Raw genomic sequence first — 12,061 nt, 5'->3', positions numbered from 1 at the left:
GGCCTATTTCACAACCTGACGTCCACGAGCTGGAAGTAGGGTAAACTCTTTTCCGGTAAAAGCGCTGCCAGAGCGGCGGAGACTAAAAATAGTCAATCTTGTAGCATATATATATATATATATACACACACACACTTTAACATTGTCTGTCATTCTAACGGACAGGGTCGTAAAAATTCAGTCATAATCTATTATTACCCCTCATTTTAATTTTCATTTGAATTATTATAATGAATTAAATTGCTTTTATTTTTGTTCACATTTTCATTTTTAATCATGAACTTACATGATGACAGCACAGTTTTTAAAAACAACAAAATACGCTAGGGCTGAGTAAAAAAAACCAAAAACAAACAAAAAAAACATTTCTCCATTTTAATAGATTCACATTTTGATGAACCAATATCGATTCTTAAATCTCAATCGATCTTTTGTTCTTTGCTGTTTTCAGATGATGAATGAACAGTACACAGTGCGCCTTCTTCCAGTAAATAGCATTAGACTAGGCTTTGTGTTGTTTGATACGAAACAAAGTCTCACATTTCAATTTCTGTCCATTTCATTAGGAAATTCAAGCAGTAAATACCGTGATGGCGCTCTTTAATGTGGCGTGATTGATCGTTGTAGCTTCTGTGTACTCGCCTGTGCAGAATCAAACACAGCAAAAGATTTGAGACAGTTTAGTTTATGGTCTAGATCCAGTGCTCTGCTGCTACATTACAGTGTGTATACATACATACATACATACATACATACACACATACATACATACATACACACACATATATACAGTACCGCCGCTCCCTATACGCAGAGTACGCAGTCTGCGTAGGGCACCAACTCCCAGGGGGGCACCATCCCAGCTGCTCAAAAAAATCGTTTTTATATATTATAATAATAAATGAATATTAATAATATACATATACAAATAAACAAAAATATAAACGTATATATTGCATTTTACGGTGAACGCAGAGTAGGCTAAGCACACGTGATGACGCGCGCGCCCTCACCTCTGTTACGGCTGCCTATTTGGCCAAAAATGATAATAATTGAACAATATGCCTGGTCCTGGAAAGAGACATCAACAGTCCGGCGCCGAGAAACGAAAGAAAAAAAAAGCCCAAGATGAAGCCCGTGCATCACTTTCAGGTACGTTCATAATCCTGTGAAACTTTATTTTATTCTGTCGATGTTAATAATGTGTTTTAATGTCGGTAATAATTTCACGACTAACGCATCTTTCTTAATATGAATACAAGCAGATCTAAATAAACAAAATGACTTAAAATGCATTATATTAAAACACAGAGGCAATTATGATTATTGATTAATAATGACCATATGGTGTCATTAAATAACAGTGTTAAAATACATAATCTAATACAAAATTAACAGTTTACATTACAATTTTATTAGAAATGCCTGAAAAGGGCACCAAAGGCCTGGTAAATGCAGTTGTTACACTTACATGATGATCGAATTCCTTGTTTAATATCGACCAAACATTTAATTAAAATATCCACATAATCTTTCCTATCATTTCCTCAACAAAAATATGTGGACATCATAACCCTTGTCTGCTTTATTATCAAAGTCTGCTTTATTGTCAAAACTGCCACATGTACAGTGCATACAAGAGTTTTGAAGTTTCGTTTCTCTCACACCCTTGGTGCAAACAGGTAAAAACACAGAATAAAAATATATTTAAAAAATACAGACAAATACAAATATTATATATTCTATAAAACACAATTTACAAGCATGGATATGATAGAAAGATAGATAAAAAGGCAGATAACCATGGTTTTATCATAGTAAAACTGCTTAATTTCCTTTTGTATGATTCTGAGACTATTAAATCAATCAGACAACTGTATTAATAAAATCATAGCCATTGGAGGTAACTCTTTGTTGTTGATAAAACTGTTTTATTACACCGATCTTGCCATTTCGCTCTTTATTTACCTTTTTGACCAAAAATAACTGTTTATTTAAAAGTGCGCTCAGTAATTCTTCAGATAATATCTTCTGCTTCATTTAATGCAGGGTCAATGCTGAAATTTGTTACGAAAGAGGATGAAGTGGTACCATCAAGCACTGATCCAGAGGGACTCAGCAGCTGCACAGTCACTGATGCAGGATGTAGCACTGAAGCCAGTCCATCAACCAGCTATGAAGGTACAGATGCGGTGGTCACAACTGGTGACAACCTACAGTCTGGGAGTAGTTCTATAATCATAGAGAAACCGTCACTCATTAAAGAAGTAGAAACTGATGTGGTGTCCCCTGTGAGTGCTCTGCAAGTTGATCCTTCTCTCTGGCCATCTCGTCTAACAGATTCTGATCGCCTTGAAATTGTACAGAGAGGACCATTTAAAGTAGAATCAGATTTTTCTTTCCCCAAAGACAAAGATGGACGAGGTTTTAATAGTTTGCAATGCTATCGCATACTCACAAATGGAGAGAAGGTGTTAAGAAGTTGGCTTATTTATTCAAAGCAGAAAAACTGTGTGTTTTGTTTTGCTTGTAAACTCTTCAGTACCAAAGACACAAACCTGTCAAGGGAGGGTTTTAGTGACTGGTCCAACCTCAGCAAGAGTCTCAGGAGTCACGACAATGCCTTAGACCACACACAATCCATGTTGAAATGGAGGGAACTTGAGATGCGTCTAAAGAACAAGAAGACAATAGACCATCAAGAATTAACTCTCTTAGAGGCAGAAAAAAAAAGGTGGCGTGATGTCCTCACACGATTAGTCAGCATCACAATATCTTTGGCATCCCGAAATCTTGCTTTTAGGGGCTCCTCAGATCGTCTCTACGAAGCAAACAGTGGCAACTTTCTCAAGGAAGTCGAGCTTCTTGCACTGTTTGATCCTGTGATGGAAAATCATCTGTCAAGAGTCAAGGACAAAAGCACTCGCACACATTACCTTGGACAGCAAATCCAAAATGAGCTGATACAGCTTATAAGTGACAAAATACTGAAGACCATTGTGTCCAATATTCATCAGGCAAAATACTATTCAATTATTCTTGACTGCACCCCGGATACAAGCCATAAAGAACAAATGTCAGTCATATTGCGGACTGTGGCCTTGGAGCCAAAGCCAGAGGTTAAAGAATACTTTCTAGGATATGTGGAGGTCTTCGAAACCACTGGCTTGAATCTGTCAAATGTGATACTGGACAAGCTTCAGGAGCTTCAGATTCCTTTTGAAAATTGCAGAGGACAGGCCTACGATAATGGTGCTAATATGAAAGGTAAAAGTCAAGGAGTGCAAGCGAGACTGCTAAAGCAAAACCCAAGAGCTCTGTTTGTACCTTGTGGAGCACATTCAATGAATCTTGTGATAGCAGATGCAGCAAAGGCGTCTAAGGATGCTGTTGGCTACTTTGGTTATGTGCAGAAACTCTTCACATTCTTTTCAGGAGCTACACAACGATGGAACATCTTGTTGAAGCATGTCCATCTCACATTGAAGTCTTGGAGTGATGTAAGATGGGAAAGCAGACTGCAAAGCATTACAGCTGTCAGACACCAAGTGAAGGAGATCAGAAATGCTCTTATTGAGGCAAGGCAAGCTGTGAATGATCCAGTTGCCAAAGTAGAGGCTCAAGCCCTTGCAGAAGAAGTGGCTTCATTTAGGTTTCTGATATGCACTGTTGTATGGTTTGACATCTTAACACATATTAACCAGGTGAACAAGATGCTTCAGTCCAGTTCAATGCAACTGGATGTTGCTGTTTGACTCATTGAGAGTGCAAAACATTCTCTCATGAAATACAGACAGTCTGGATTTGTGGATGCTCAGTCAACTGCAAAGGAACTCTGTGAAGCCCTAAACATAGAGCCTGAACTTAAGGAGAAAAGGCTGAGAAGCACTAAAAGGCATTTTGCCTATGAGGCTGCAGATGAGCCTATCAGTGATGCCCTCAAAAAGCTTGAGGTTACCTTTTTCAATAGTGTTGTGGACTCTGCTTTGGCATCACTTCAAGAGAGATTTGAAATTTTCACTCAGGTCAAAGACAGATTTGGAGTTCTGCTTGATTTCAGCCAAGTTCAAGGGATGTCAAAAGAGACTTTACAGAAACACTGCACTGAGGTAGAGAAGACATTGACTGCAGTGGAAAAAGGAGGTTCTGATATTGATGGTCAAGAGCGAGCTCAAGAAATCATAAACCTTCCACAGTTGCCACCACTCACAACGGCTCTGGAGATGCTATCATTTCTCCATGACAACCACCTACAAGAGCTGTATCCAAATCTCTGGATTGCTCTGCGCATAGCAGTGACGCTCCCTGTAACTGTTGCCTCTGCTGAGCGCAGTTTTCTAAAATGAAGCTCATCAAAACGTACTTGCGCTCATCTATGGCACAAGAGCGCATGAGTGGTCTGGCAATTGTCAGCATCAACTCTCAATTAGCAAAGGCTTTATCATATGAAGAGCTCATTTACGACTTTGCCTCAAGAAAAAGCAGAAGTGTGCCTTTGTAAATTTTGAACTTTGGAAAGCTCCAGCAGATGACAGTGTTGATTTTATTTCAGTTTATTATTGTTTATTTTATTTATTATAAATGTTTTATTTAAAGTGTAATTTTAGTTTGTATTTTTTGCTGTAGAGCTACAATTGTAATTTATAAATGATACAATTTATTTATGTATTTACTTTTATTTGAATAAAGTTCTATTTTGGCCCCTATAGTAGGTGTTTTTTTATTATTTTATTTTTACTTCCGTAATATTTGGGGGAGGGGGCACAAAAGTAAATTTCTGCTTAGGGCACCCATTTGGCCAGCAGCGGCCCTGTACACACAATAAAACAGATAATATGACAACCTGATATTTTGGTGGTACTCAGGGACAGCCACACCCCTCCTAAAATGTTCCCGCCCATTACATAATTGGGATTTGGAGGGTCCTACCGGTTTATAAGGACACTCATTTTACAATACACAAATCATGTCAATTCCCTGGATTACAGAGACCAATGTGTTTTACAGGGACTTGTACATACACAAGACACAGACATGACACTATGCTGCATTACCAAGACCAAGGTGAATAAAGAGTGCCCGATCTTAAACACAACACACAACCGCACGTCTTCCAACATTACAGGGACCAATGTGATTTACTAGCACAGGCCAATACACAACACACAAACATGACACTATGCTGCATTACCAAGGCCATGGTGAATAAAGGGTGCCGGATTTTAAATAAAATTTACAACACTAAAGAGACCAATGTCAATGTGTTTTAGAAGTAATTTAATTACACTTTTAAATAACACAATATCTTTTTTTCCTTTTAGTTTTTACCATGTTTTACAAGCATAACATGCAATTTTACGGAGAAAAGTGACATCCACAAATTTCAAAATATGGACATTAAAACAACAATAAAAAATAAACTAAACTAAACTATAAAATAAAATAAAGCCTCACTGAAATGCAAGAATGTAAACCACTCAAAACTGCAAATATTTACAAAACAGCACATGTTGTGAAGATGCCATTAAACAGGTACTGAAATGTGTAAGATTAACTCTCTTAAGGGACCGTTCATCCACATATGACAATTTAGTCCTTTCATCACACTCATGTTGTTCCAAACCCATATGACTTGTCCTCTCCAGTGGAACACAAAGGAGATGTTTAGCAGAATATTTCAGACAACCACAGCTTTAGACACCAACACCATTCACATTTATTACACCACATCCATACAGTGAATATCAGTGTTGTTTGAGGATGACACTGGCCAAAACAGTCTGCTAAACATCATCTTTGTGTTCCACTGAAGAGCTCCATGTGGGTTTGGAACAACATAAGAGTGACAAAAAGACAGGACTGAAATATTTTGACAAACTATTCCTTTAAGTCAAACTTCAAGATTTCTAGAGTGGGATGTGATTAAGTACTGCACAATAAAAAAAAATACCTAAAACAACAACCAAATCTTAACAGAACAGAACAAATGAGAACAGGATGTTGTCACATATTTTGGGTTTTTCTTTTCAAGATAATTCCCCAGTTTCTCACAAAGTCTGTTATGTTTTGAGTGCTGCGTCTTACCAAACCAGGATCGTCATCAGTTTTACATTGCTGGCACTCAGTCACTGGCCGCCAGTTTTCCTTTGGCTATATGTAAAAATAAATAATAATAAGTAATAATAAAAACAACAACAACAAAAAATACTTTAGTAAATTCTAACTAGCTTGTACTTAGTGGAGATCAAGACCAATAAAGAACAATCTATAGTTTCCTAAATTTTAAGGTCACTGCTTAGTCCTATTTGAAGTTATCCTAACTTTAATTTTGTCGTACGAGCTCGCATGCGATTTTTTTGGTTATCGGAGGAAATCGTCTCTTCTCGTATGGTGTGTGAGAAATTACCATATAATAATAATAAGGAAGGAAACTTAACGTGTCATTGAAGTACAGAAAAAAGGTGCCATGACGAAGTTCTTGTTTTACAAAATTAATAAAAGCCATTCTGTTAGAACAAGTTCAATAAAACATGTTAACTATATTTCAACTGGCAGGGGAGAATAGCCAAACCAAAAAGAAACAAATAAAACACGATGTAACATTCATAAAAGCGTACACAATGGAATGCGCATGTGTGACTGGGGCTATAGCGCCATCTAGCGGTCGCCGATTTTCTTAGGTTCAGCTGCGTGTGGATCGCGAGCTGTGTGTGTGTGTGGATTGGCCAAGGCTAAAAGGGCGGAACAAAAGTCTCAAAATTCAAATGAATCAAATAGAATCGACTCAGAAGAGATGTGAATGAATGCAGGCATGTTGTCTGATCCACAAATGAACATTTTAATCGCCACATCCACAAACTGTGATACTTTAATGCAAATTATAACATTTTTCACATCAGTGTAGTGACGCAAATTTGCAAATCTTTCGAGTCGCGTACACGTTAATGAATTGCACTTGGCCTTGTTCATTGATAGTTGTGTGTGTGTGCGTCGTGAAATGCTGTAAACGGCGAAATTGAAGTCTCAAAATCCAAATGAACGGAACAAGATTGACTCGAGCAAAACCTCAATAAATGCACGCGTGTCACCTGATCCACAAATGCACGGATTCCTTTTTGCACGAGCAATTTATGATATATTAATGCAGAACAGAACATTTTTATTTGCAAACATGTCTGTATTTGTACAAATTGCTGCACAATCATTTAATCCCGAATTCCACAGACTCAAATTGAAAGGCATTTGTTTGTGGATTGTAAGATACATGCATAAAATTGATCCAGTACATGGATAATTGTGCGTGCATCTATTAATCGTTTTGAGTCTAATTTCATCCCATATATAATGTCGTCTATGATTTTTTTTTTTTTTTTTTTTTTTTGCGTAACCTATCAGTGAACTACTGCTCTGTGTAGTAATTACTGGTCCATCTGAAAACAAGTGATGGAGATTTACTGCTGATTACAGAACTGGCTTTATTGACAAAATGCGCATGGAAAATCACGTTCAATTAATCGTGCAGCTCTACTGAGTACATTGCAAAATGGATTTATTTAAATAAAAATACAGGTATGTTTTATTATAAAGAAAAAGATTGTGAAGGATTCTTACACTGCTTGAAGATCCCATAATAACTTAATATGACTTTACAGTATCTCAATTAAAAGATTGTTTATATCTTGTGAGTGGTATCATATTTTTAAATATAATTTTTAATTAAAATAATTATGGTTTTGACAAATATTTCTAAGGGAAAATTTCACCATGTGTTGGGTTTTCCTAGATTTCATCACATTATTGTCTATATAGCACTACAAAGGGTTTAAAGAAAGAGAATGATAAACTAGTTCAGTATCAGGAATCATGTGGGTCGAGTGCATTTAAATCAGTTTCTTAGTTTGTGCTTGTGTTGGCAAGTTGAAATGTCTGTACCACTGATCCTGGTGTATAGAAAACATTTTGCTCATATAAACAAACACACAAACACACTCTCACCCTAAAATTTAAACACAATCTCTGAGATCATTCATGTTCTTCACTCTCTGCAGGCTGCGGCGCTGCAGTATTGGAGAGGAAGGCTGTGCTGCTCTGATTTCAGCTCTGAGATCAAACCCCTCACACCTGAGAGAACTGGATCTGAGCTACAATAAACCAGGAGACTCAGGAGTGAATCTGATCTCTGCTCTACTGGAGGATCCACACTGTAAACTAGAGAAACTAGTGTGAGTGTTATTATATTACTCAACACAATAACTGTGAAAATACTGGCAAACAAAGTTTTAAAGGGATCAAAAAAAAAAAAAAAAACATACACTATATACACTTATAGACCACTGAACAACAAAATACAAGTGTAAATAAAAAATTAATTCAATTTCAAAAATCTTGTGAGTGGTATCATATTTTTAAATATAATTTTTAATTAAAATAATTATGGTGATTATCTCTTTTTTTTTTTTTTTTTTAAATGACCAAATACCACCTTTTTATATTCTTCAGTTATTGAAAATCTGTTGATTTAATTACATTGAATAAAAATATTAACAAGACGTTTGTTTCAAAACAGAAGCCTGTAATTTTAATGATTCTCATTTGCTACATAAGTCTGTAATAATTTTAAATGTGACTTTTACATAGGTCAATCTTTAGCCCCATTGTAAACTACCACACACAAGTCACAAAATATAAATGATCAAATTGACAAATATTTCTCCAATTAATGAGTAACAGATTTACAAGTACTCAGTGGCACCAAGACTTGAATATTTTAATCTGTTTGAAGAGTGTTTTTGTAAGAGGGGACAGCATTCAGTTAACCTGTCAAAATAAACCACGTAACATATTTAATAAATGTGTATCAATGCACATTCTCCACCAGTCCTGTGTAAACTACAGCATGCAAAGTTGTATTTATTTATTTATTTTTTAATATTGTGAGATGGTGGAGTGCAAGAGAACAACACAGTCTGAAGGAGCTGCTCACTTAACGATTAAACGTTGGTCTGTTTGTGTAATGATGCAGTATAGCACTGCTGACAGACAGCTCTTGTTAAACCCATGAAGTGAAAGTGAAAGCCGTCTAAAATTGTTTTTCTCAAAATTTCATTCCTGAAAATCATAACTATCAGCCAACTTAAGATAGTCATAACTTTTGTTACATTCAAGCTATGGACAAAATAAAAAAGGCTTGAACCCAGCTTTCATATGGTATCAAAACCTGAAAAAAGGGAAAATTTCACCATGTGTTGGGTTTTCCTAGATTTCATCACATTATTGTCTATATAGCACTACAAAGGGTTTGAAGAATGAGAATGATAAACTAGTTCAGTATCGGGAATCATGTGGGTCGAGTGCATTTAAATCAGTTTCTTAGTTTGTGCTTGTGTTGGCAAGTTGAAATGTCTGTACCACTGATCCTGGTGTATAGAAAACATTTTGCTCATATAAACAAACACACAAACACACTCTCACCCTAAAATTTAAACACAATCTCTGAGATCATTCATGTTCTTCACTCTCTGCAGGCTGTGGCGCTGCAGTATTGGAGAGGAAGGCTGTGCTGCTCTGATTTCAGCTCTGAGATCAAACCCCTCACACCTGAGAGAACTGAATCTGAGCTACAATAAACCAGGAGACTCAGGAGTGAATCTGATCTCTGCTCTACTACAGGATCCACACTGTAAACTAGAGAAACTAGTGTAAGTGTTATTATATTACTCAACACAATAACTGTGAAAATACTGGCAAACAAAGTTTTAAAGGGATCAAAAAAAAAAGTTTATTTGTGGGTGACAATCCTTTAAGAATCAAAATGTAAATGATCAAATACAATGATTATACTGAATGTGCCCAAAACAAATGTATATTTGTATATACACTTATTATAGATCATTGAACAACAAAATACAAGTGTAAATAAAAAATTAATTCAATTTGATTCATTGGCAGCAGCTTCACCTATAAATTGCTGTATAGTTTTTTGCTGTATATAAAATTACAGTGTAGTATAATATATATATATATATATATATATATATATACACACTACCGTTCAAAAGTTTGGGGTCAGTAAGACTTGTAATAGTCTTTAAAGAAGTCTCTTATGCGCATCAAGGCTGCATTTATTTGATTAAAAATATAGAAAAAAAAACAGTAATATTGCAAAATGTTTTTACAATATAAAATAATGTTTTTTATTTTAACATACTTTAAAATAGAATTTATTCCTGTGATGAAAAGCTGAATTTTTATCAGCTGTTACTCCAGTCTTAAGTGTCACATGATCCTTCAGAAATCATTCTAATATGCAGATTTATTATTAGAATGATCAATGTTGGATAATATCAACAGTTGTGCTGCCAAATATTTTTTGGAACCTGGTGATTTTTTTTTTTTTTTTCAGGAATCTTTCATGAATAACAAGTTTAAAAAGTACAGTGTTTATTCAAAATATAAATTCTTTATAACAAAGTAAATTATTTATTATTAACTTTTAATAAACTTTTAATTATTAACTTAATACATCCTTGGTGAATAAAAGTATTAATTTCTTAAAAAAAAAAAGAACAATAAAAATGTACTGACCCCAAACTTTTGAACGATAGTGTATATTAGGGATGTGACGAGATCCGATGTGTCCGATGTGAGAACGTGACAATCCTCGCAAAACATTTTGCAGTGTTTACATTAGAGCTGCACAATTAAAGATCGCGATCTCGATTGAAACACCCACACGATCTTATTCCTAAATGACAGTGATTCAGTTATGTCTATTACGACTGTTTCACATCACGAGTGTCAGTGGAGCGTGAGAAGCAGGTTTTGTTGCTGGTCATGTTAATGAATCAGAGGGTCGGTCATTATCATGTTTCAGATGTGAACGCTGTCATTCACTGATATGGACGATGACAAAACACGCGCTGCTCACGCTCCACTGACACTTACGATGTGAAACAGGTTTAAAGACATAGAAATCTGCATTCATGCTGCTACTGATCCAGAAACAGCAACACAAACAGTCTTTTTAACCACACATCATTATTTCTGTGTTACAGACATTTAGCCTCTTCAGCTCTGTGGCATATTTTGAATTTTTTACTGATTTTGGCAAACCTGAATTTAAAAGAGCACCGTACTCACATACATTGGAGTAAATTGAAAAAATTGGTTGCATTTCACCAAAAACATTCTAAATTTTAACACATAATTGTATAATTTGATTGTATTTTTTTTCATAATTTTATGATAAACAAACAAAAAATCTAATTATTACCTATACCTAGGTATTATCTAATTAATAATACCTGAATTCAAAATATTCCCACATACATTGTTCTAAGTGGATAAAAAATGGTCTCATTTTACAAAAAACACCCTAAATTTTAACACATGGGTGGAATAAACCCTATTGTAATTGTTAAGATTTTTAGGGGTTCGAGCGCGTTTGAAACCCTATTGTAATTGTTAGGATTTTTAGGGGTTCGATTTGTAATTGTTAGGATTTTTTTATTAGGGGTTTGAAACCCTATTGTAATTGTTAGGATTTTTTTTATTATTATTATTATTATTATTTTTCTGCCGTAAAACTGATCGTGCAGAACAAACCGTAAGTCCTAGAGACTTCAAACTTGGCTAGATGGTAGAGCTCAATTTGGGGAGAACTTATCAAAGTATCAGCCCAATCGGCCCATAGGTGGCGCTACAGCGAATCAAAACGCGAAAGCCCTCATAACTCCTAGACCGTTTGTCCTAGGCTCAAGTGCCTTATATCATTGTAATCCTTGGCTCAATCAAAACAAAATGGCTATCTCCGATTTCATTTCCGGTATGCAAATTTTTCCGCCATTTTGAAATTTGTCCAAAACATACTTTTGAGAACTAGTCCTAGGTTTTTCACCCGATCGGAACCAAACCAGTGCAGAAATGTTCACTGGTCAGTGAAGATCAATAATTATCAAAAAAACGTTGAAGTTTTGACTCACGGTCGCAAAGGGGCGCCAAAACGTTCGAAAGATGAGGGGCCACTTTTACTAAAATGGCTATAACTTTGGAACAGAATGAC

The 12,061-nt window shown here is 35.6% G+C and overlaps 2 protein-coding genes across 2 annotated transcripts; both read left to right on the top strand.

Moving 5' to 3' along the window:
• Positions 1 to 2,054: 2,054 nt before the first annotated feature.
• On the top strand, positions 2,055 to 6,245 carry LOC127157693 (zinc finger MYM-type protein 1). Its single transcript, XM_051100954.1, has one exon. It carries the CDS (start codon positions 2,055 to 2,057, stop codon positions 3,753 to 3,755), a length of 1,701 nt encoding a protein of 566 aa, XP_050956911.1. The 3' UTR covers positions 3,756 to 6,245.
• On the top strand, positions 4,343 to 9,723 carry LOC127157692 (ribonuclease inhibitor-like). The gene is made up of 3 exons (XM_051100953.1): positions 4,343 to 4,497; positions 8,049 to 8,222; positions 9,525 to 9,723. Exons 1-3 carry the CDS (start codon positions 4,343 to 4,345, stop codon positions 9,700 to 9,702), a joined length of 507 nt encoding a protein of 168 aa, XP_050956910.1. The 3' UTR covers positions 9,703 to 9,723.
• The last annotated feature ends 2,338 nt before the right edge of the window (positions 9,724 to 12,061 follow it).

The sequence above is a fragment of the Labeo rohita genome, unplaced genomic scaffold (assembly GCF_022985175.1).
Source record: "Labeo rohita strain BAU-BD-2019 unplaced genomic scaffold, IGBB_LRoh.1.0 scaffold_1164, whole genome shotgun sequence".
NCBI lineage: Eukaryota > Metazoa > Chordata > Actinopteri > Cypriniformes > Cyprinidae > Labeo > Labeo rohita.
The sequence above is the reverse complement of the archived record's forward strand: the minus strand, read 5'-3'. Positions and strand labels throughout refer to the sequence as shown.